Source organism: Schistocerca americana, chromosome 1 (assembly GCF_021461395.2).
Source record: "Schistocerca americana isolate TAMUIC-IGC-003095 chromosome 1, iqSchAmer2.1, whole genome shotgun sequence".
NCBI lineage: Eukaryota > Metazoa > Arthropoda > Insecta > Orthoptera > Acrididae > Schistocerca > Schistocerca americana.
The window spans coordinates 622,883,650-622,910,644 of NC_060119.1; the positions used below are offsets into that span (position 1 = coordinate 622,883,650).

At 42.3% G+C, this 26,995-nt stretch overlaps 1 protein-coding gene across 3 annotated transcripts in view; it reads left to right on the forward strand.

The window, feature by feature from the left end:
- LOC124607392 (spermine oxidase) overlaps positions 1-26,995 on the forward strand; it is a 188,560-nt gene that overhangs the window by 31,463 nt on the left and 130,102 nt on the right. For all 3 annotated transcript variants that reach the window (XM_047139731.1, XM_047139715.1, XM_047139722.1), the window contains exon 3: positions 21,191-21,455. In XM_047139731.1, coding sequence (XP_046995687.1) covers positions 21,191-21,455 — 265 coding nt within the window. The remainder of the gene's footprint in view (positions 1-21,190; positions 21,456-26,995) is intronic.

The following is a 26,995-nucleotide window of genomic DNA, read 5'->3' on the forward strand; positions in this document are numbered from 1 at the left end:
ATTCACACAAAATTTTAAGACAAAAATCACTGGTTAGCTCTCATTCACACACGACTGTGGTTCACAACAAGAAATCATCATTGCACGAGGTCATAAGTGTAGATAAGCAGTTCGTGGCATGGCAAATGGTGAAAAAGAAAAGTTTGTCACCATGCGTTGGCCTTTGGATCACGTCAGGGTCACCAGTGTAGCGGAATTGCTTGTAATTCCCCTTAGAATTACTTGTGCGATGAGGCAACCCTATAGTCACACCCCCCGCACACTGCTCAGAGGAGGCCAAGGTGACTGAATACAAATGAAACACCGGTGTGAGGCAAACACATTTATTACAATGATTGAGATGCATACAATCAAGCCTGATATAGTCCATCGCCGACTGTGTGACCATGGTTGACAGCTTGAGGCAGAACTGTGCACAGTCCAGAGCGTGTACACTTCACAAGAAGTCCTGTAGCCATGTGCTCATGGGCAAGTCTCGGTACGGCCAGCTCCCGGCACTATCCATGGAGTGCGGCGTTTTACGCGGGTGAGGCGGAAGCGACTGCATAAACAGATGGGCCGGCTTCTGCATGTATACGTGTGGGGAGTCCGCGATCGCTCAACCCACGTGCTTCGCGACTAGGTAGGTCAGCTCTTCGTGTGATGCGTTCGGCGTGTTTTGTTGCCTGGTTCACACTGTCTCTCGTTTTGTCTTCACACGTCCTGTGCATGCCATGCCATTGCCGGGCCTTCACCTAATGGTAAATCAGCATGCGCATCCCGTGAATGAATGCTGTGTTGGCCGCAATAGTAGTTCTAGCATTCGCATGGCTGTGTGGCAGGCTGCCACAAAACTATCAATTTGGCACAAGCATCCAAAGCCTGGGTTACTTTTTAAAATGTTTTCAAACTTTTCTTTAAGGTTTCTTGAGAATACCTCTGGCAATGAGGGGTTCACTAGAATAACTTTATTCATTAACTGAACAGATCCATTCAGCACCAAACCTCGAGTTTGCTTCTTAATACTTGCAGGTATATGGGAAAAACGAATGCTATCACAGCAATGTCTTTTTTAACACCAGAATCAATTAAAAGCTTCCTTGCACTGACAAACTTCCAAAGCCTCTGCACTATTGAAGTCATTTACTGCCCCTCTAATGGCCTCAAAATTTTCATTGTAAAACAACACAGCTTCCAACCACGTACCACAGCGAGTTACTAGTGGCTCAGGGGGTAAAGGCACATTTGGTAATTTTTCTTTGTAAGTCTTGATGCAAGCAGGAACCTTTAGAAAACTTTCTTTGTGGATGAAATCAGTTTATTTACATTCACAAACGTGAAACATACTTTATTTTATTTTATTTACTCATCAAGTTCCGTAGGACCAAATTGAGGAGCAAATCTCCAAGGTCATGGAACATGTTAGTACATGAAATTACAACGTAAAGGTAATACAGAAAAAATATATGTTCACGAACCTTAAAAAATTCAGTCCATAAGTTTAAGTAAACGCTATCAGCAGTACAATAAGAATCAGCTTAATTTTTCAAGGAACTCCTTGACAGAATAGAAGGAGTGACTCATGAAGAAACTCTTCAGTTTTGATTTGAAAGTGTGTGGATTATAGTATACTGCACACCTTTTTGCACAAGAGTTAAGGAAGTCCGATCCAAATGCAGGTTTGATTTCTGCCAAGTATTAACCAAGCAAAAGCTGCTTATTCTTGGGAATAAACTAATATTGGTAACAAGAAACGACAATAAGGAATATACGTATTGAGAGGCCAATGTCAAAATACCCAGACTCGTGAACAGAGGTCGACAAAAGGTTCGTGAACTACACTACTGGCCATTAAAATTGCTACACCACAAAGATGACATGCTACAGAGGTGAAATTTAACTGACAGGAAGAAGATGCTGTGATATGCAAATGATTAGCTTTTCAGAGCATTCATACAAGGTTGGCACTGGTGGCGACACCTATAACATGCTCACATGAGGAAAGTTTCCAACCAATTTCTCATACACAAGTAGCAGTTGACCGGCGTTGCCTGGTGAAATGTTGTTGTGATGCCTCTTGTAAGAAGGAGAAATGTGTACCATCACATTTCCGACTTTGATAAAGGTCGAATTGTAGCCTATCGGTTTATTGTATCACGACATTGCTGCTCACGTTGGTCGAGATCCAATGAATGATAAACGGGTATTCATTGGACAAATATATTACACTAGAACTGACATGTGATTACATTTTCACGCAATTTGGGTGCTTAGATCCTGAGAAATCAGTACCCAGAACAACCACCTCTGGCCGCAATTTACATGGCCAATTTACATGGAATCAGTGGGTTCAGGAGGGTAATACGGAATGCCGTGCTGGATCCCAACAGCCTCATATCACTAGTAGTCGAGATGACAGGCATCTTTTCCGCACGGCTGTAACGCATCGTGCAACCACGTCTCGATCCCTGAGTCAACAGATGGGGGATGTTTGCAAGACAATAACCATCTGCACGAACAGTTCAACAACTTTTGCAGCAGCATGGACCATCAGCTCGTAGACCATGGCTGTGGTTACCCTTGACGCTGCATCACAGACAGAAGCGCCTGTGATGGTGTACTCAATGACGAACCTGGGTGCACGAATGGCAAAACGTCGTCATGATGGTCGCATCTGTGTTTGGCGACATCACGGTGAATGCACATTTCCCAGCGTGATGGTATGGGGTGCCATTGGTTACACATCTCGATCACCTCTTGTTCGCATTCACGGCACTTTGAACAGTGGAAGTTACATTTCAGATGTGCTACAACCCGTGGCTCTACCCTTCATTTGGTCCCTGTGAAACCCTACATTTCAGCAGGATAATGCACGACTGCATGTTGCAGGTCCTGTACGGGCCTTTCTGGATTCAGAAAATGTTCGACTGCTGCCCTGGCCACCACATTCTCCAGATCTCTCACCAATTGAAAACGTCTGGTCAATGGTGGCTGAGCAACTGGCTCATCACAAAACGCCAGTCACTACTCTTGATGAACTGTAGTGAACTGTAGTATAGTGTTGAAGCTGCATGGGCAGCTGTACCAGTACACGCCATCCAAGCTCTGTTTGACTCAATGCCCAGGTGTATCAAGGATCAAGGCCATTATTACGGCCAGAGGTGGTTGTTCTGGGTACTGATTTCTCAGGATCTAAGCACCCAAATTGCGTGAAAATGTAGTCAGTTCTAGTGTAATATATTTGTCCAATGAATACCCGTTTATCATCTGCATTTCTTCTTCATGTAGCAATTTTAATGGCCAGTACTGTAACACCACTTATTGCCCGAACTGCCCGTTTATGAGCCAAAAATATCCTTTTAGAATGGAAAGAATTAACCTCAAAATATAATACCATACAACAATAGCGAATGAAAATAAACAAAGTAGACTAATTTTTATGTTGAATGATCGCTCACTTCTGATACTGTTCGAATAGTAAAAATGGCAGTATTAAGTCTTCAGACAAGATCCTGAACGTGGGCTTTCCACAACAGCTTACTATCTATCTGAACACCTAGAAATTTGAACTGTTCAGTTTCACTATTCATATGCCCATTCTGTGAAATTAAAACGTCAGATTTTGTTGAATTGTGTGTTAGAAACTGTAAAAACTGAGTCTTACTGTGATTTAGCGTTAGTTTATTTTCTACAAGCCATGAACTTAGGTCATGTACTGCACTATTTGAAACCAAGCCAGTGTTGCACACAACATCTTTTACTACCAAGCTAATGTCATCAGCAAACAGGAATATTTTAGAGTTACCCATAATATTAGTGGGCATATCATTTATATAAATAAGGAACAGGAATGGCTCCAACACTGATCCCTGGGGCACCCCCCACTTGACAGTACCCCACACGATGTACTTCATGAGGAAAGCACATCACATGAATCAAATTGAGATAAAATAGTCAGAGGACTTTTCGTGCATTGATCATATAGGGAGCAGCATCTGAAATAAACACAAATACCCTTTCATCTGCAGAAGATTCTGGAAATATTTTTCTAATACCCTCAGTCACAAATCTGGCGATTGTAGAATGATTTATTTTTCTAGTTCTTAGCAGGCCGCTAAATAGGAAGAAGAAGGCTCGTCTTTTAAAGCACCAACAATTAAATTTGCAATGTAACAGCCACAAGTGCCTGTAGTTTCATCAACTGAAATCCAGATATGCTGTCCTTGAGCTCAATGCGTATTTCTTCCAGAACATTCACGTAAATTGTTGGTATGTAATTTTTTCGCTGTATTGATTCATCTGGCATATTTTGATTTAAGCAATATGTGTGCAGGAAGCCTTTGAGGATATGGTTTGTAAGTTTGTGAAGAGGAATATTGCTTGCAACCGACTTTTTGGTTACCTTTGGACAAGTCACTGCTACTGCACCCTGCTGTTGTCAGAAGTTACTGTTGTGGTCCTTTCCTCTGCATCCCTACAATATGAAGACTTATCTTGTCAAGCTGATCTGTTTGAAACTTTCTTCGCACGAAACATTTTTCTCACAAACTCGACAATATAAAACAATTCTGTCATATGTAAATGTTCCAGGATGGTCAGCTATCCACGAAATGATGTTTCTTTTTTCGGGTGGCATGGTGTTAAACATGTTACACACTACACATCATAAACACGTTCAACTGTGTACAAGTAAATAGGAACCTAAACTGAAACAATGTATGCGTGACTGAAAGCTTGCGTATTTTAATTGTTGCCGACGCGTGCAGTATGACAGCAGAGGGGATTAACCAGGGGTACGGGTGCAGGAACATATACTCTGTCTGCCTGTGGCTGTTTCTCTTCTGTAATGGTTTCACTAGGCAGTGGCCTCTCAGTTAGCAATTGCATGCAGTTCTAGGTCACGGTCAATCTGTGAGATATCAAAACTAGTTCGAGCTACAGAACACCCATCTAAATTTTTCAAATATTGTAAACATAAAGTGAAAATATGCCTTGTCACTAGTTTTTAGTTAAAATATGCAATAAATGGTGAAAAGGAGCTAAATGTGTGCAAATGCATATGCAACATTCAAATGCATATAATCCAGTCTCTAGTCATAAGAATAGAGGGTTGTTTACAATGAGCATTACCACTTGTTAATTTGTAATATGAAGGTTTGCATTCAGCAGTCAACTAGTTTAGATCACTGGATATAGATCTGTGATCAGAGTCTCCATATTGTTCTTCTGTTGATTTTTTAAAATTTTATAACTGTTGTAGGCCTACTTTCATAAAGGAAAAGCTGTTATCTATCCAAAGACTGGTGGGAACATCACGATGCTTCATTAGGTGTGGCCTGTTGCAGGTGGTATACCCATACTTTCCTCCATCCTCCATATTCTGATATTCGTAAATAAATAATACTAACAGGACTATTGAAATCTTGAACAGGTATAGATAATTCAGTAATTTGTTGGACTGGCTAATGAGGAAAGGTTTTTAATTATATAATAATAATAATAATAATAATAATAATAATAATAATAATTGTTGTTTAAAATTGAAGCAAATGAGCCCTTGGTCACAATTTTTAGTGTTATTAACCAGGTTTCAACAAGAATTTAAACATTTAAAGTGGTCTTTAACATAATTACTAATTTATGGGAAAAGAAATTTTTTATATGAAAGTGTAAGACTGACTAACATTACAAGACAGAGACAGTACTTACATGTCACTTATAGAATAAGGCCAGAAGGGCCTTAGTCACAATTTTTTTTAAAAAGAATGCATGAAGGCGAGCCACTATTTAAAAAAAAAAAAATTGTGACTAAAGCCCTCCTGTCCTGTTATTTATTTTATAAGCGACATGTAAGTACTGTCCCTGTCTTGTATTGTTGGCCAGTACTTACACTTTTATATAAAAAATTTCTTTTCCCATAAATTTGTAATTATGTTACAGACCACTTTAAACGTTTAAATTCTGATGAAGGCACTCTTACAAGTGTTGAAACCTGGTTAATAAGACTAAAAACTGTGTCCGAGGGCTCATTTGTTTCAATTTTAATTTATAAAAGGTCACTGAACCAAGCAGCCATGTTCAAAACTGTGCAATAATTGTTATTATTAAAAGTAGGTGGAATTTTCCTCTTGATGCATTAATTTTATTTGTTTGCGACTAATTTCAACCTTCTAGGACATTCTCAAGTGCTTTTGTGGTTCTATACAAAATAGAATATATTATATTACCTCCGTGAATACAAATCTAATGATGTGAATGAAGATGTATTTTAAATACATTTACCTGCAATAGAAAGCTTGGAAAAGGCCAGGTGGTATGAGAAGATTTCAGTTAGATTACATCATGGTCAGACAGAGGTTCCAAAATCATATACTGGATTGTAAGGTGTACCCAGGAGCAGGTAGAGACTCAAATCACAATATAGTAGTGATCAAGAGTAGGCTGAAGTTTAAGACATTATCAGGAAGAATCAATATGCAAAGAAGTGGAATACAGAAGTACTAAGGAATGATGAGATATGCTTGAAGTTCTCTAAGGCTATAGATACAGCAATAAGGAATAGCTCAGTAGTCAGTACAGTTGAAGAGGAATGGACATCTCTAGAAAGGGCCATCACAGAAGTTGGGAAGGAAAACATAGGTAGAAAGAAGGTAACGGCAAAGAAACCATGGGTAACAGAAGAAATACTTCCGTTGATTGATGAAAGGAGGAAGTACAAAAATGTTCCGGGAAACTCCGGAATACAGAAATACATGTCATTGAGAAATGAAATAAATAGAAAGTGCAGGGAAGCTAAGATGAAATGGCTGCAGGAAAAATGTGAAGACATCAAAAAAGAAATGATTGTCGGAAGGAGCGACTCAGCATGCAGGAAAGTCAAAACAACTTTCGATGACATTAAAAGCAAGGGTGATAACATTAAGAGTGCAACAGGAATTACACTGTTAAATGCAAAGGAGAGAGCGGATGGGTGGAAAGAATACATTGGAAACCCCTATGAGGGGGAAGATTTCTCTGATGTGATAGAAGAAGAAACAGGAGTCAAATTAGAGGAGATAGGGGATCCAGTATTAGAATCAGAATTTAAAAGAGCTTTGGAGTAGTTAAGATCAAATAAGGCAGAAGGGGTAGATAACATTCCATCAGAATTTCTAAAATCGTTGGGGGAAGTGCCAACAAAATGACTATTCAAGTTTGTGTGTAGAATATATGAGTCTGGCGACATACCATGTGGCTTTTGGAAAAGGAACATCCACACAATTCTGAAGATTACAAGAGCTGACAAGTGCGAGAATTATCGCACCACCAGCTCTACAGCTCATCCATTCAAGTTGCTTACAAGAATAATATACAGAAGAATGGAAAAGAAAATTTAGGATGCACTAGAAGTCAATCAGTTTGGCTTTAGGAAAGGTAAAGGCACGAGAGAGGCAATTCTGACATTGCGGTTAATAATGGAAGCAAGACTAAAGAAAAATCAACACGTGTTCGTAGGATTTGTTGACCTGGAAAAAGCGTCCGACAATGTAAAATAGTGCAAGATGTTTGAAATTCTCTTTAGAATCAGAATTTAAAAGAGCTTTGGAGTAGTTAAGATCAAATAAGGCAGAAGGGGTAGATAACATTCCATCAGAATTTCTAAAATCGTTGGGGGAAGTGCCAACAAAATGACTATTCAAGTTTGTGTGTAGAATATATGAGTCTGGCGACATACCATGTGGCTTTTGGAAAAGGAACATCCACACAATTCTGAAGATTACAAGAGCTGACAAGTGCGAGAATTATCGCACCACCAGCTCTACAGCTCATCCATTCAAGTTGCTTACAAGAATAATATACAGAAGAATGGAAAAGAAAATTTAGGATGCACTAGAAGTCAATCAGTTTGGCTTTAGGAAAGGTAAAGGCACGAGAGAGGCAATTCTGACATTGCGGTTAATAATGGAAGCAAGACTAAAGAAAAATCAACACGTGTTCGTAGGATTTGTTGACCTGGAAAAAGCGTCCGACAATGTAAAATAGTGCAAGATGTTTGAAATTCTCTTTTGCACTTTGAGCAGTATCATACCTTTGTAAATGTGAATATGTCAACCCAATAAGATAGGATTTGTGAACCAAAATTAATAGAAAACATAAATTTAAAGACAATGTCATTTTAGCATGTAAGGCTTAGTTTGCTATTGCAGGTAAGTAAATTTAAAATACTTTTGTATTCTTCGTGTTTATTAATAAACTGCTTTAGTTGTATTTAGTCCTTTTTAATATTCATTTTTAAATTTAATTATTTCCCATACATGTGTTATTCCTTCTGGATTTATTGTTATAGAGATGTTCACTTGAAGATGTGGCTTTTAGTGCCACAAAATTGGTAGTGATCCAGTAATAAAGGACTGAGTACAGCTGAAGTGGTTTAGTGACACCCAAGATGACTGCTCATGGCTGTGGTTGCTCTACCTACAAGGTTGTCTGCACATTTATATTCACTCTAGTATTTCAGCCCAGTGAGTCTGAAGTCCCCCTGGAAGGCATGGAACATGATAACAGCTACTGCTACAACTGCAGGTGCTCTTGTCAGTGCTGCAAGCACCGTGCGGACACTCCTGCCATGCCACCTATCAACACTTGCAACTTGCTTTTAAAGCCAGCAGTGCAGCAGCTGCACAGTCAGTCATGATTTATCTGCACTATTGTATTGATCTCATTACACATCATTGTCCTGGTTCTGAATTCACTACATCTTATGTTTTCTATCTTTGTTTACTTGCTGGATTTGTTATTCTGTCATGCCATCTCCATTGTTCATATTTCTCTAGTTGTTGTCCACATGTTTACTCTCTAGTGACTCACTGTGACATCCTCTGCCTCATTCTTGAGTTGTTCTTGGTCTTGTCAGTTTCTGGTCACAGTATTCATATCATTACATTTACAGGAGCTGTTGGCTGATTTGGTCCACATTAAGCATTTGCTCAACTGGTTGTGAAAGAAAGGTGTTAAAATCAGGTGGGGAGTTGACTGTGACTGTGCTTTCACACAGCTGAAATGTCTGCTATGCTCAGCACCCTACTTTATGCCATTTTCTCCACCATGTCCCTGGTTTTACCCCTGACACTTTTCCCTATGGCACTGGTGCAGTGCTAGCATGTAGGACTGACAACAGTACTGAGCAACTGATTGCCCATGCATCAAAGATGCTGACACCCACTCAAACAAATTAATTGTAAATAAAAAAAGAAGCTTTGGCAGTATTCTTTGCCTTGTTTACTTATTCAGGACCAAGTTTACCCTCATTACGTATCATAAGCCACTGACAACCTTCTTTTAGCCTCTTTGTGGCTTCTGAAGCAGACAGCACAACTGCTCCATTGTTGGGGGATTTTCCTTGGCTCCTACAATTATACCATTAAATAAAAGTCCATAGCACAATATGCAAATGCAGATGCTCTCGTATCCCCTCGGTGCCTGACCCAGCATTTAACCAACAGAAAATCTCCTGTTTCTGTATTGATGTGGAATACCAACACACTTTGGACATGTTTCCCATTGAAGCTACTCACATTGTTGCAGATACCTGCTGCAGGCTTGTCTTAAGGTATGTCATGCACTTTGCACTCTTTGGATGACCTGCTTATTTTTCAAAGTCCAGCAATTTGAAACTCTGGGCCTGTACTCACCATTCCCAACATTTCCCCATCATCTCCAATATTCTTCTCCTTGATGCAGACTCTAATTGTATCACCATCCTGTCTTCCTGTGTCCTTAGGTTTTGCACATCTGACATCATGGGCATTGGGGTATGTTGTGGATGCATGCTCTTGCAAGATAACATGACTATTGGCCATGAGAGATCAAAGACACGGAAGCCATGATTTGCAGCTGTTCTGCTTGTACCAAGAACCAGCCTGCTGCTACCCCGTCATTCACCCCCTGCCCCACCCCCATTGCCCCTGGGACCTCATTCATCTGACTGGCTCTGTGTAGCTCATTGCCACTGACACTGAAATGTCTGCTATGCTCGGCACCCTACTTTATGCCCTTTTTTCCACACAGTCACGGTCAACTGCCCACCTGGTTTGAACACCCTTCTTTCACAACCAGTTGAGCAGATCTTAATGCGGACCAAAACAACTACATATATGTTGTCAACATGGCATCCACCACCACTGATGCCACCCTTGATGTCATTGTCCAGATTTTAGCCACCAAAGGGCTACCCCATGCTATCAGTTCATGGCAACTGCTTGTTAACAGTTCTGTTCCTTCAATGGTGTCAAGCACCTGCTCTGTCTGCCTCTTCCGCTGTCCTCCACTGGCGAAGCAGAATAAATGTTGTGTACATTTCAACAATAAATGTTGAAGTCAGTGGGCACTTCCACGAACATGGCTGTGATAATGATGTTTATGAGGAGCTACAAGACCACCCATATACGTGACTGTAGCATGGCAGAGCTTCTCTGTGGATGGCTGCCACATACTCACCTCCTCTTCCTAGCTCCACAGTGTACAGAACCCTGGAACTAGCATGCTGGGCACTTTGTGCTGCCTTCAGCTGTGTGGGCGTGCTCATATGGGGCAAAAACCATGTGGATGCCAGACATGGTGGTTGCCACCTGTGGGTGGTGCCAACAATCGTTGACATGCCAAGGAATTTGGGGTGGCAGCATACTGACCAGCTCTGTCTGTGCCTACTGACTGCACTGCCACTGGCTCAGTTAGATATGGATTGCCAACACTTGCTGCTCCTACAACTGTGCTGGTACAACTTGTTTTCAAAGGCTCCAGTGATGGTTCCTTAATATACAGGCATGGAAGTGATGGCCTCAGTGCACCTCTGTCCACTTGGCCGTCATTGCCCACACTGTCATTGCCCATGGTGCTGTAACTTTAGCACATTGCCAGGTGTCCCAACTTTTTCCTCCCTGCTGGTGGGCTTCTATGCAGGGCCTCGAACTTTGTCATTAGTTCATCGTCCCCAGATTGTCTGCAGTGCTTCCGGCCCTATACCCATTTCAGGGGGAAGGGATGTGATATACCCAGTGAGTTTGAAGGCCTGCCGGAAGGACTCAGTGACAGCCACTATATGACACTGCTACATCTGTGGGCCGTGATGTTACTGCTGCGAGTGCTGTCACAAAGACATGCCATCTGTGCCAGCCCATTGACACCTGTGGCTCTCCTTTAAAACCAGAAGCACAGCAGCTGTGTCAGCTATGATTTCTCTGCTGTAGCCATATTTTATTGATGTTACAGCATATCATAGTCTTGGTTCTGAATTCACTAAAATTTTCAGTATGGTTTACTTGCTGGACTTGTTATTCTGCCATGCCATCATTGTTGTTTGTCTTTCTCTAGTTTTTGACCAACTGTTTACTCTCCAGTGACTTGCTGTGACTCCCTCACCCAGTCAACCTATTTCTACTCATTTTCAAGTCATTCCTGGCTTTGTCACATTCTGGTCACACAGTATTCATGCCATTACATTTCTATTCGTGGAGGTAATATAATGTACTCTGTTCTATACAGAACCACAAAATCACTCGACAACAACCTAGAAGGCTGAAACTAGCTATGAACATGCCACCTTCTTTTAATAAGTTCATTGCTGTGGTACTTGCTTTAAAAATCATTACTATTACTATTATTATTATTATTATTATTATTATTGTTGTTTTTGTTTAAGGGACATTCAGCAATTAAAAAGGCAAATTTATGTTGAAAGAAACTGCATGTTTGTGCAAAATGAGACTTTTACTACTTCTCAACACACACACACACACACACACACACACACACAAAAACACAGATGATGTGACTTACCGAACGAAAGTGCTGGCAGGTCGATAGACACACAAACATACACACGAAATTCAAGTGTGTCTATATATATATATATATATACTTCATGCAAAGAAGTCATGGTCTTGTTATTTGAACCACATTCTCACAATTTCTTGGACCTATTCATTATTCCCAAACTATTTTCCATGTTATCCTTCCTTGTGTGAGCAAGTAAATGAAAATCCAAGAGAGCCAAATCTGGTCTGTAGATGCTGTATGTTTCTTGCTGGTAGCACTCTCACTGGACAGAGATGTGATGGTCTTGTTGATAGTTCTGCAAGTGTCAGGCCAAGTAGGCACTTGCTGGAGGAAGTCCTTATGGTCATTTCTGGTGCAACGGTCTGGCCCCAAGATGATGGTAGTGGAACCAAAGCTAGAAGCTCCAGAAACAGCATAGGGACTTTGGAAATTGGGTTGACTGATTCTGGTACCAGCATCCATTGCTGTTCTTTTGATGGAGGTGCCAGATTGATGTCTATGGAGTTCACTGTAGTAAGTGGGATGGAAGTACCAGACACTTATTATCTGTGGCAAGTTGTTGAAGGATGGGAGCAGGTCTGACACTGTTATGGCGACCTACCAGACGGTCGAGATGTCATACCAGGGTACCTTAACCAATGTTGGTTGTGTTATCTTCACAGCATTTCATCATACTAGCTAGTAGAACCATCTGCTGTCACTGTTGTGCTACAATATACACCTGGATCCAATCTGTGGTCCATCCAAAAGTGTGTGCCCACACCATGGTGCCGATATTAAATGGTGTTGCTTTCTCTTTAGCTCGCTGATGTTTCCACTTAGTATGAAGAACAGAATCTGATTTGGTTGACCCCTTAGCTTTTGCAATTTGTGTTTTAAAAGTGCAAATAAAACTTTCTGCTAAGCCACTAGAAGTTGAATGAAAGGGAGGGAGTAATTAAATGCGTAATCCTTTATGAATGGAGACTCGTTGGAGCTCCGATGCCATGAACTAAGGTCCACTGACAATGCCCAAGGTATAGGGTGCTTCTTTGATGACAGAAAATTTAATGGTCCCCACTGTCATTGATGTACTCATCATCTGCAACTTGATGATATTAGGAAAATGGTAAAGAGATTTACCTCAATAAACCACTCCATTCCAAGGATAGGGCTGGTGAAATTTATGTGGACAAGAACCCATGGCTGAGTAGGTGTTGGCAACAGAGAACCCAAGTGATGTACTTCGCATTCTGTAAAGTGAGGGACTACCTATGTGTTGCATTATCCATGTATGGCCAGCAGATATAATGACAGGTGGATCCCTAATGTGACTGGTGGAGTAGCGGTAACACTTGTTGTTGTAGGGATGTTGGTGCCACAAACCGACAGTTGTCATCATCTTTTATTAATAGAAGGACACCCTGCTAAATTTGAAGTTGTTATCACATGAAGCAGCAGTGGAGAGTTGATGGTGCACTGATGCACTGGCTGACAACTTCATGGGCCATCCTGTGCGGAGATGCTGAAGAAAAGGGTCACACCTGAATGCTGCTGCAAAATTTCTAAATTGATTATAGAGGCTTCCAAGGATTGTTATATTTAGATGTCCATCTGAAAACACACTGTATCCAAACTGTCAACGTGTGTGACTCGACCTGTGGAAATCAAGACAAAATGTTCGCATTTGAATGCTGGCTAGACAGATGGTAGTGTAGAGAGAACTGTCAGATAATAAATACAAGGCCCACTTATTCATCCAATGGGAGCATAGCCTTAGGCCTGAACAGTGATAATAATGGCTTATAACCTGTAGTTAAATGGAGAACATACAAAAAAAAAATTGTACACACTGAAAATGATACCAGTGCATCTTTTTCTACATCTACCTCCATACTGTGCAAGTGCATATCAGAGGATATGTGCCACTGCACCTGTTTTTGGGGCTTGTTCCCATTCCTTTCATATATGGAGCACAGGGAGAATGATTGTTTAAATGCCTCTGTGTGTGCCATAATTAATCCAGTCCTCATGATCTCTATAGGAGGAATATGTTGGGTGTCATTTTATATTCCTAAAGCCATCATTCAAAGCCAGTTCTTGAAAGTTTGTTTGTAGACTTCCTTGAGATAATTTCCATCTAGCTTCAAGAGTATGCCAGTTCAGTTCTTTCAACATCTCTGTAGTTCAATGAAATTCACTAACAGCTGTGTAATTGAGATGTTATTTCATTTTATTTTGACTACTAGTTTCGGTATTCCACTGTGCCATCTTCAGGCCCCAAATGCATTTCTCAAAAAGATATTCCTGGATGTTGCGAATTCAAACTGTTGTGACTTGGCAAGACAGCCACGTCACAATGAGAGGAAGCCAAAAGGCACGCGCTTAAACTCACACAGATTGGCGTGAGGTCTGGACAATGTCTTGAGAATTGCAATAAAGTACGAAAATCTTGTAATACTTAACTTTAATCCATAATTGTAGAACATCTCTCTTGACAGTACATGTTATAACCACAATATAAAATAATATCAAATGCTATGGCGCCTTGCTAGGTCGTAGCAAATGACGTAGCTGAAGGCTATGCTAACTATCGTCTCGGCAAATGAGAGCGTAGTTGTCAGTGATCCATTTCTGGCTAAGTCGACTGTACAACTGGGGTGAGTGCTAGTAAGTCTCTCTAGACCTGCCGTGTGGTGGCGCTTAGTCTGCAATCACTGACAGTGGCGACACGCGGGTCCGACATATACTAATGGACCACGGCCGATTTAAAGGCTACCACCTAGCAAGTGTGGTGTCTGGCGGTGACACCACATTCCTCCCCGCAAATCGGCGAACGGTTGTGTTATAAGGCTTCCGCCCGCTGTGGGGACGACCCCATGTTGACATATGCGACGAGGTGGGGAGCCTAACAACAGGTGAGGCTGTGCCACCTGCACCCGGCCATTCGGTCCGAGGGGAGCTAGGAAACGCCTGAAAACCTAGTCCAGGGTGCATGCCAACATGCGGTGTATGCGCACTTAAAGAGACAGGAGGGGCCGAAGATTCGACCTCCATCGGGGCGGGGCAGCCGACGGGCGAAGACGACATCTGGTCCGGAGCCGGCAAGAGTTCCACGTCGGAGGACAGCTGGTCACGGGAAGCGATTGGCGGCGCGTGACCCAGGGAGGTGCTTGGCAGCTGCAGCGAAGCATCTGCTGCGGGCGGCGCCGGCGAGAGAACAGGCGGCGGCGACGGCGGCGCGTCGCCATGGGGCAAAATGGAAGGCAGCGTCGGTAACACCTGGGGATGAGGCGAGCCAGTAGATGGGTCCCCAGGGCGCTGACCGGACGGCACCATCGCTGAAAGCAGACGGGGAGCGGCAGAACCCGTGCGACGACAGAGGCGCAGCTGATTGAGATGCCGACGCACCTCACCAGAGGCCCCCAAAACCAGATACATAGTGCGGCCGAGGCAGCGAAGAATGCGCCCTGCGAGCCACCGCTGTGAACCTCGATAGTTGCAATAGTATACAACGTCGCCTGGAGCAAAAGCAGGTGGCTGCCGCTGCACAGGAACCTGATGCGGCGGATGCAGCAAAGACATCAAGGTTCGATGAGGACGACCGTGGAGCAACTCAGCCGGCGAGCGACCATCTCGGGGCTGAGAGCAATACGAAGACCAAAAAGAGCAACAACGCATCCTCCCGAGAATGCGACTCTTTCAACTTCAACATCTGTGACATGAAAGTCCGGACCAATCGTTCAGCGGCACCATTTGACTGAGGCGAAGATGGCGCGGGTGTCAGATGTTGAATACCATTGGCCTTGCTGAATGACTGAAATTCTGCGGACATGAATTGTGGGCCATTGTCTGAAACAATAGTCCGTGGAAGACCTTCAATGCAAAAGATAGCAGATAATGCTTGGATGGAGGCAGATGACGTCGTGGAAGACATCCTGACAACAAAAGGAAAATTACTGAAAGAATCGACCACAACCAACCATCGAGCCTTCCAGAATGGACCAGGAAAATCAATGTGCAAGCATTGCCAAGGGGAAGTGGCTTTCGGCCATGCAAAGAATTTCCGCGGCGGTGCGGATTGTTGTTCGGCACACGCCATGCAAGAAGAGCACATATTCGTAATCGCAGCATCAATTCCGAACCAAGTACAGTGCCGACGAGCAAGTTGTTTTGTTCGCACTATACCCCAACGTCCTTGGTAGAGAAGCTGTAAGACAGAGGACTGTAACGAACGTGGGACTACGACCCTGGACTGATCATTATCAGAACGCAACAGCAAAACACCATGTCATACAAAAAGTCTCTCCTTGTGAGCAAAAAATCGGCGGACCAACGGATCCTCGATCCATGACTTCGACAAGGGCCATTGCGTAGCAACAAAACGCAGAACGATAGCAAGGACAGGGTCAGCAGCTGTGGCTGTAGCTACACGACGAAAATCAATCGGAAATGATTCGACCACGTCATCAGTTTCCGCATCAATGAACATGCAAGCAAGTTCGGAAGAATCGAATGCTCTATCCTCAGCAACAGGCAAACGGGACAACGCATCGGCGTTTCCGTGCTTAGCAATGGACCGATACAAGATATCGTAGCGGTACTGCGAGAGGAAAATAGACCAGCGAATGAATTTCTGCGCTGTATGTGGAGGTACAGGCTTGTTCGGATGAAAAAGCGATGTCAAAGGTTTGTGGTCTGTGATGATGGTAAAGTGACGACCATACAAGAAATCATGAAACTTAGCAACACCAAATACGAGAGCCAAGGCTTCTTTCTCGATCTGTGAATAATTTCTTTGCGCAGACGAGAGCAATTTGGACGCAAAGGCAATAGGGCGACCATGCGAGCCATCTTTGTGCGCAAGCACAGCACCGATCCCGAAATCCAATGCATCTACCATCAACAAAAGGGGTTTCTGGGGATCGAATGGCATAAGGCAAGTAGTGGAAAGCAACGCCGATTTCAACTGGCGAAAGGCGCGTTCGCATTCCATCGTCCAGATGAATGGAACACCTTTATGGCGTAAGCGATGAAGCGGAGCTGAAATGGAAGAGGCGTTGCGCACATAGCTGTTATTATAATTTATTTTTCCCAGCACACTCTGTAGCTGCTCCAAATTCTGCGGCGAAGGCAAGTCTTGTATGGCACGGAGGTGCTCTGGACTGGGATGTATGCCTTGGGCAGTGAGTACATGGCCCAAATATGGTAAGTCACGAGCAAAAAACACACATTTGTCCTTCCGCAAGCGAAGGCCATTTTGTCACAAGACCTGAAATAATGTTCTGAGATTGGCTAAATGTTCTTCTTCCGTCTTTCCAGAGATCACAATATCGTCCAGATAGTTTGCTGCAGTAGGGACCGATGCACAAACAGTTTGCAGATATTGCTGAAACAGTGCAGGGGCGGATGCACACCCGAATGGTAGTCTTTTGAATCGATACAAACCAAGATGAGTGTTAACCACCAAAATGCTCTGGGATTCATCGTCCACCGGTATTTGCAAGTACACATCTGCTAGGTCCAACTTCGAAAAATATTTACCCGGGCACAGTTTGTCAAAAAGATCTTCCGGGCGGGGTAAAGGAAAAGTTGCAATCACTAGTTGTGGATTCACTGTTGCCTTGAAGTCCACACAAAGTCTCAATGTTCCGGAAGGTTTTGGCAAAATTACTAAGGGTGATGTTCAGAGAGAAGCCTGCACACGTTCAAGTACACCTTGTGATTCCAAATCATGTAAGGTTCTTGCGACCTCATCACGCAATGCGTGGGGAACATTGCGCGCTCGGAAAAATTTCGGTTGCGCGTTGACTTTCAGTTCCAAATGTGCTTCATAGTTCTTAGCGCAACCAAGGCCCGGTGCAAAAATGTCTGCAAACTCTTCACATAGACGAGAAACACTGGCTGAAGGCACAGTCTGGTTCACTGATAGGACCTGATTGACTAAAGACAAGTTAAACAACTGAAATAAATCTAAACCAAACAAGTTCACTACAGAAGAAGAACGAAGGACGTAAAATGACACAAGTTTTGTTTGTCCCTTGTATGTCGCAAGAAGGCTGCACTGTCCTAACACAGGGATATTCTGACCGGAATAGCTAGTTAGCTGAACATTTGTGGCACGCAACGGAGGTTTGCCCAGCTGTTGGTATGTGTCGTGATTGATTAGTGAAACTGCAGCTCCGGTATCGAGCTGGAATGGTATCACGTGGCCATGAATGTCCAAATCTACAAAAAGTTTATTGCCCTGCTGACGACAAGAGCAACTGTCTCGTGCAATGTGAACTGACACTGGTACAGAATCACTTGCGACTTGACGGGATTTCCGTCGATGATGACGCACACTATGTGTGGGACGAACACAGTCACTGTTAGAGAGAGTGGCACTGGGCGGAGTGGATTGAACTACATGAATTTCCATGGGTGAAGGTTCACAAGCCTGAGTATTCTTGGTTCGTTTCCGATTCCGGCACGAAGCAAAGGGCCTGGAATGGTTGCTAGTGTCCGATCGGAGCTTTTTCTGGCAAACACTCTGAACATGTCCTTTTTTATTGCAGAAAAAGCAAATAGCTTGGCGTGACGGGCAATTCTCACGCGAATATCTAGTAGCACACCGCAGGCATGATTTTAGCACTGCATTTGCCTGCTTGCATGGCACACTTAGCGGAGAGCTTGGCGGCAGCTGCGCGGACGGGCGCGAGGGCTGTTTACTGTTCCGTGCAGCTCGCCCGGCGGGCCGGTTAACGTGACACACGGTTGGTGAAGTTGCAAATGATTCCTGAGCAAAGTCAAGTGTGACCTGCCTATCCAATATGTCTATCACTTGTTGAAGGGAGGGATTGACTAGTTTCAAAATTTGTTCCCTTATACGAACATCAGAAACGTTCTGTGCAATTGCATCACGTACCATAGTATCTGAATAAGGGAGGCCACATTCACACTCAAAAGCACGATTCCTAGTAAGGCCTTGCAAAGTTGCACCCACTCCCTATTAGTCTGACCGGCCGTACGTTTTGTACGAAAGAAAGTATACCTTTTTCCAACCACATTGACTGATTCCTTGAAATATGCATCTAATGCCGACAAAATTTCGTCGTAGGACAGAGTTGCTACGTCACGTTGGGGAAACAATTTCGCTATCACTCTGTACGTCTGGACGCCAACAGACGATAATAAGTGAGGCTGCCGCTCATTACCTTGAATTCTGTAGGCGGCGAGATGGAATCCAAATTGGCGTGACCACTCCGTCCAGCTTTCCAGTGCTGCATCAAAATGACAAAAAGGCAGTGCAACTGCGTGTTGTGGCTGCGGTAGCGCTGAAGCGGCGGCTGCCACATCGTTTTGCATTGCACGTAGACCCTGGACGAGCTGTCCAAGGGCATCCAATAACGCCTGCGTCTGCTGATTCTGCAAGCGATAAAATTCGGACAGTACATCTGGAGATTGTGGCGAAGCCATGACACAAGTAAATTAGTGCAATACGAACGCTAAATCCTCTTTTGAGACTCGTTGCCAAAAATGTTGTGACTTGGCAAGACAGCCAAGTAACAATGAGAGGAAGCCGAAAGGCATGCGCTTAAACTCACGCAGATTGGCGTGAGGTCTGGAACAGGACAATGTCTTGAGAATTGCAATAAAGTACAAGAATCTTGTAATACTTAACTTTAATCCATAATTGTAGAACATCTCTCTTGACAGTACATGTTATAACCACAATATAAAATAATATCAAATGCTATGGCGCCTTGCTAGGTCGTAGCAAATGACGTAGCTGAAGGCTATGCTAACTATCGTCTCGGCAAATGAGAGCGTAGTTGTCAGTGATCCATCTCTGGCTAAGTCGGCTGTACAACTGGGGCGAGTGCTAGTAAGTCTCTCTAGACCTGCCGTGTGGTGGCGCTCGGTCTGCAATCACTGACAGTGGCGACACGCGGGTCCGACGTATACTAATGGACCGCGGCCGATTTAAAGGCTACCACCTAGCAAGTGTGGTGTCTGGCGGTGACACCACACAAACAGTATTCCAAGTGCACTGTATGACAATATCCTTTATTTTTGGGAAATGAATATGGGGCCTGTAGATGGCATAGTGGAATGCCTAAACTGGTAGTCAAAATAAAATAAAATAACATCTCAGTTACATGGCTGTTGGTGAATTTCATTGATAATTACTATATTAGTTGCTTAAATGGTTAAATAAGTATACCAGTCCATAATCACTGTGGGTTAACTTCACTCTAGCAGTCTCACCTCTAGACTAGTCAACCTTCACAACAGTGAGAGCAGTCCCATAAATATAGCATCATCGTCTAGGAAAACATTGGTTAGATCAGAGCACATTAGAGAATGAGCGCAAGTTCATGGCCACTTGGAATTAAATGAGCCCGCTATCTGTTTTCACATGATCAGTCAACTGGACATGCTGCTCACCAAATGTAAACGTAATTACATGTGTCAGTATTTCCACATTTTCCACTGCTATGTCTGCTACAGTTACAAGGTTTGTAATATGCTGGAGCTTATGACTGAATTAAAGAACTTTCTTGTAGGCAACTCTTTTCTCTTCACCAAACAGTATCTTCACAGGAACTCTTAAAATTAATGTTTCTTGTTATGTTTTAATTATTATTATCACTGTAATGCAGTAATATTTTGTAACATTAATTCATTGCATTACACCTGATAAAATGTGCATCCTTAACTGTTTTACACATCCCAGAGACCCATCATGATGGTGCTCATAAATATGACTAATAGTGTAATGTAATGTCAATGTAGTGGTACTTAATTTGTGATGAGAACTTTAATGATTGAGATCTCAGAATGTGAAAGATGCAGTTAAAAGAAAGTTTTTGTGATTCAAACAGAATTTAGCTGTGAGCTATTTGTTGATAACTATATCAATCAAATCTGTTAATTATTCTTTCCTCTATTAAATATTATGTGGAAGTAGCAGAGAAGTGACTTAATTTGAAAAGTTTCTCAGTGCCTTATTAGCCACGGTATGAAATATGTAGAAGAAATATGTGTTACATTTATACCTGTATCAGTATTCTAATATTTGCTCTATCAATAACTGTGATGATATTGCAAAAAAACACGTATGTTGAGATTCACATTCTGGTGGTTAAAAAGTTGTGTTCCTTCAGATTAAAACTTAAAATTATTTGAATAACAGTTTGTATAAGAAAAGACAGATATTGTGCAGTTAATAAACTAGATTTATTTTATTATTTTTTTTTATTTGCTGTACTCCCAGTACATGTTACATGTAGTTTTTAATTGTGTTCCTTGCCAAAGGAACTCATGTCACTGGCAGTACTGCTGATACTCAGTGCTTCACTACTGAAAAGAAATCAAATAGTGTATTCAGCTAATTACATGTTGTTATCTTACTAAAATGTGTTTCCTTTATCAGGTGGCAACATAGTTGATCTTGGGGCACACTGGGTGCATGGTGAAAAAGGAAATGTAGTCTTTGCATTACTTAAAGATCTAAACATTCTTCAGACGTCAGTTACAAGTATTACGGAAGATGATGTTATGTTTGTGGATTCATCTGGAAAGCCAGTAGCACCTGAAAAACTAGCAAAAATATATGGTATCATATCAGAAATTGAACAAAACAGTACCAGTGGCTTGAAAAATTTCTGGGGATCTGTTGGGGACTATTTCACAAGGGAGTAAGTATGTTTATATGCATTAACTCGATAAGACAAAAAATGTGAAAAACAAAAATTTGCTTCTCAATGTTATAGAATTATAGGTTTTACAAATGAATGACTGAATATTACTGTAGTTATTACTTTATAAATGCTTAATTTTTACAATGTCTTCTGAAATCTCTACACAGATCATCAATTTTTTTTCATAGACCCAATAATGAAAGTCCTCTTGTGTCGGTTACTTATCTGCCATGTGAAAAATGGATATACTGCAGGAAGGGTTACCACCTGTGTAACTTAGAAAAGCTAGTCTTGGCAGGAAGGGTCCAGATGGCACAGGCTGTAAAGCAGGCATTCAAGTGAAGAACATTGTGTTGGGTAATGTTCTTAGCAGCTGGGTGGTCCAGCTGTTTCTTAGCCACAGTTTGTCGGTGGCCATTCATGTGGACAGACAGCATGTTGGTCGCCATGCAACAATAAAATGCAGCACAGTGGTTGCAGCTTAGCTTGCAGATCCCATGACTGCTTTTGCAGGCAGCCTTCCTTTGATGGGGAAGTTGATGCCTGTGACCAGAGTGGAGTAGGTGGTGGTGGTGGGACATATGGTTCAGATCCTGCATCTAGATCTATTACAGGTATGTGAGTCATGAGTTAGGATGGATGAAGATATTGTGTAGGTTTGGTGAGCGGAATACTGCTGTGGGAGGAGTGGGAAGGATAATGGGTAGGACATTCCTTATTACAGAGCACAACAAGAAGTAATCAAAACCTATCATTATTCAAGGAGACATTAATCATTCCACAAATGAATGGGATGATTACAGTTTTGTAGGTGGGAGTCCCAACAACACATCTTGCAAAACAGTATTAAATGCTTTCTCTGAAAACTACTTGGAACAAATAGTTTGGAAGCCAGCTCATGCTGGAAATACGCCAATGGAAAAAAATTGCAACACTGAGGAGTTGTGCTGCATAAACAAAAGTTGTTAGTAATGTTTCTACATCTGAAAAATGATGTCTAATATTATTTTACATCATTCATGTAAGAGTGGTGCTAGCAGCGCCACTATGAGGATGTAAATCAGGTTTGCTTTAAATATATGCTGTAATGGCCATGAGCATTAGTTACCTTTGAGATTGGACGTGGTGAGTTGATGGTGTCAAGAATGCCTTTAAGGTGACAAAGATGCCATTATCAGCACCTCACTGAGATTGAATGAGGTCATGTAATAGGGCTACGAGAATCTGGATGCACCTTCTGTGATATTGCAGAAAGATTTGGCAGGATTGCTGGCAGTGGTAGTCACAAGAATTTATGTTAACAAGAAGACCAGGCTCCAGGTGGCCATGTGGCACTACCAAGAAGGACGGCCATTATGTTCAGCTTAGGGCTCTGGCTGTCATACTGCATCTACAGCAGCAGTTGATACCATAATGACACAATGAACTATTACATATCGGATACTTCAAGGACAGCTCCAAGTCAGATGTTCTATAGTGTGCACTCCAGTGAGCCCAAACCACTACCATTTGTGATTTCATTGGTGTCAAGGTTATGCCATGCATGCTGACTGCAGATTTGTATGTCAATGTTGGGATTCAACCTCTTGTGCTGCCATTCATGAATTGCATTCCTGAGGGTGTTTTCCATCTGGATAATAATCACCCACATACTGGTGTTGTCACTGAACATGCTCTACAGGGTGTCGACATATTGCCTTGGTCTGCTTGATCATCAGATCTGTCTCCAGTCAAGGACATGTGGGACATCATCAGACAACTTCTCCATCAGCATCCACAACCAGCATTAATTGTCCCTGTATGGACCAATCAGGCGCAGCAGGCATGGAACTCCATCCCAAAAACTGACATATGGCACCTCTCAGTAGGAAGAATACAGTTTATAATCACTTGCAGTCACATCAACACAGAGACTGGTGGAAAAAACAGATGGTTCCTGGGATCAATGACGGTGGAGTTCACAGAGTGAATGGTTAGCCAAAAGCTGAATTCAGAGTGTAGTGAAATTATTGTATGTGTACACAGAGAGTCCAGGGAGCAATCCAAATCATAATGTAACATAGGCAAGGCCAGTCACTCTACTAATGGGTGGTGCATATCAAAAGCTTCAAGGAACTAGCAAGACAACCAGTAAGTGTGGGGCTGCAGTATTTACAAGCACTCTCATGTCAGTGGACAGGCCCATGTAATATGCCTGCAGCTGCAGCAGTGCTCCTTGCAGGAAGAAGGTGCTGTCAGAGTATGAAGCATAAGTATCTCTGAGTTCTCTTCCATACTGATGCTCACACTGGGTGGTGAAACTGAATCACTGTCAGATACTAAACAGAAGTAATGACACAGTTTAATTCTCTCACTACTGCAAAGTTGAGCGATTCAGGCATTAGTGCCAGTGGTATTGAGAAATAGCTGAAACTGCAAAAATGAAATAAGACACTGGGGGTGCAACCCCTGTTTTAACCGTAGCATACTGTATATCCATCAGATAGAAAGCTATGCACAGCTGTTGTTAGAAAGCAGAAGCCACACCTTCAACAAGAAGGGTAGCAGAAGTGATTCACATGACTACTATCCAGTCTCATTGGTGTCCATCTGTTGTAAACTCCTAGAACTTATTCTGAGCTCAAACATAATGAGTATCGTCGAACAGAAGGACCTCTTCCATGCCAATCAGCATGGATTCTGTTAACATTGGTCATGTAAAAACCAGTTTACGCTTTTCTAACATAGTGTCCTAATAACCATGGATCAAGACAGTCAGGTGGATTTTTTTTTAATTTCTGAAAGGCTTTTAACTCAGTAGCAAACCTTTGTTTATTAATAAAAGTACAATCCTATAGGCTGTCATGCAAAAATAGTGACTGGGAGGAGGATTCCTCAGTCGGGAGGACACAGCCCACTATCTTTGATGGAGATTCATTGACAAGTGTAGAAGTATCTTCAGGTGTACACCAGGGAAATGTGTTAGGGCCCTTGCTGTACATGTTGAATATTAATGCTATGACAGGCAATATTAAAAGTAATCAAAGACCTTTAGCAGACGATGCAGTTATCTCCAGGGTGTCCATAACTAAAGTTCAGTTTTAAAACACTCTAGAAAGAGAACCACAACTCAGAATGATGTCAAATTGGAACAGTATGTTACTGATACAAGGAGGGGCGGATTTCAATGAAAATTTGACCAATAGATGGCATTGTAAGCATCAGGATATGCACACCAACAGACACACAGCACATGTCTGTTCCTCTGTTTACATCTGAGGTGCCCAACATTACTATTTCCATGAAGGATTGTGCCCTGCTGTAAAGCTCTTTTACAAGAATGGTACCATGTGCCAGTAACCCTGCAAAAGTTCCATACACTCAATGGTACGAAAATAGGCATTAGTCTGATTTCTGCTAAGGATTTGTAGAAAATGATTACAATATTTGAAAAGGCAGGTTTTTTGAAGCATAGTGTGATAAAGGGAGGAAAGCAGTTGATCCGATTTCTGTTGAAGACGTAGCCACAGAGCTTTAGGAGGGGTTGAGCGGTGGTGTGCAAACATGCAGGGCATGGGGAATTGGAATGTTAGACATGCCTGCCAGTCTGGTGCATAAAATCTTACGAAACATCCTGCATACCTATCCCTACAAAATCACCCATGTTCAGAAGTTGCTCCTGCTGACCTCCCAGCAAGACAGACAAGCATTCACTCTGGGATTTCTTGCTTGCATGGAAGTGGACAATGAATGGCCATGGAATATTCTGTGGACAGACAAAGCCCATTTCCATTTCCAAGGACATGTCAATATGCAGAATTGCAGAATATGGGCAATGGAAGAATCCACAAGCTCATCAAATGGCACCACTTTGGTCTGCAAAGGTGACTTTGTGGTATGGGTTGATGGCATCATTTATCATAGGGCTGTATTTTTGAAGAGGTGAGTCCTGTTACCTGTGTCATCATTGGAAAATGTAATGAGAGTCTTTTGTGCACCAACATCTTTCCAAACCTTCAACAAGATGGATGTGTGGATAGGATCATTTTTATGCAAGATGGCCCTCCTCCAGCCAGTGAACTGACTGCTGTAGGGGCATTTTCGAAATCCTAGAATTATCATCCATCATTTCCCTATAGCCCGGTCATCCAAATCACCTGATTTTAATCTGTGTGACTTCCGGCTGTGGGGTTATCTGAAAGATGTTGTATTCAGTGTTCCATTTATGAACGTAGCTGAACTGAAGGCACACATTGTACAACACATTCTGAATATGATGACTGAGACACTTCAGTTTTTGTGTAACATGCTGTTTCTCTATTTCAACTTGTGGCAGAAAATGGTGTACAGCATTTTGAACATGCCTTGCACCAGTCTTACAGCAGTTAGAAATTGTGTTATCTTGCTTTTTATGCCATTTGAAGTACCAGGGCAGTTAAAAACAAATGTCATTTTGCTTTTTATGTGGTTTTTGGTCTCAGGACAATTAAAAACATGTTTCTCTCATGCAAAGTGGTACACCCTTGCCATAGTGGATGATCTTACCTGACAGTGCTACAACTGTTGACTACCAAACTTATGCAGTCAAGCACATTGAACACTATGGATGGTGTAACGTGCAACTCAAACCATAGACATCATATCACAATTCACCTGTCATTTGTAGCCAATCCCATTTACGTTAAGTGTTTACAACACCATCTATTCATAAAATTGCTGTAAAATTTTTAATTTCATAGTGTTTCTCTCTGCATACATAATATGCTGTTCAAATTTTACATCATTTTGAGCAGTAATTCTCTTTCTACAGTGTTTTGAAACAGGAACTTTAAAAATGGACACCCTATATAACAAAGCATGCATTGTGTGATAAATATTTGTCTGTATTACCTGACAAATTACAAAATTCTTATATAAACAAATATGTTGTAATAGGGGAAACATTCCACGTGGGAAAAATGTATCTAAAAACAAAGATGATGTGACTTGCCAAACAAAAGCACTGGCAGGTCGATAGACACACAAACAAACACAAACATACACACAAAATTCTAGCTTTCGCAACAAACGGTTGCTTCGTCAGGAAAGAGGGAAGGAGAGGGAAAGACAAAAGGAAGTGAGTCCTGTAACCCGGAATGTGTACACGATCAAAGGCAGAGCCACATGTGAAAGCACCCACGTGATTTACCAACTGACCTGCCTACACTGTGATGCATTCTATGTGGGAATGACCAGCAACAAACTGTCCATTCGCATGAATGGACACAGGCAGACAGTGTTTGTTGGTAATGAGGATCACCCTGTGGCTAAACATGCCTTGGTGCACGGCCAGCACATCTTGACACAGTGTTACACCGTCCGGGTTATCTGGATGCTTCCCACCAACACCAACCTATCCGAACTCCGAAGATGGGAACTTGCTCTTCAATATATCCTCTCTTCCCGTTACCCACCAGGCCTCAATCTCCGCTAATTTCAAGTTGCCACCACTCATACCTCACCTGTCATTCAACATCATCTTTGCCTCTGCACTTCCGCCTCGACTGACATCTCTGCCC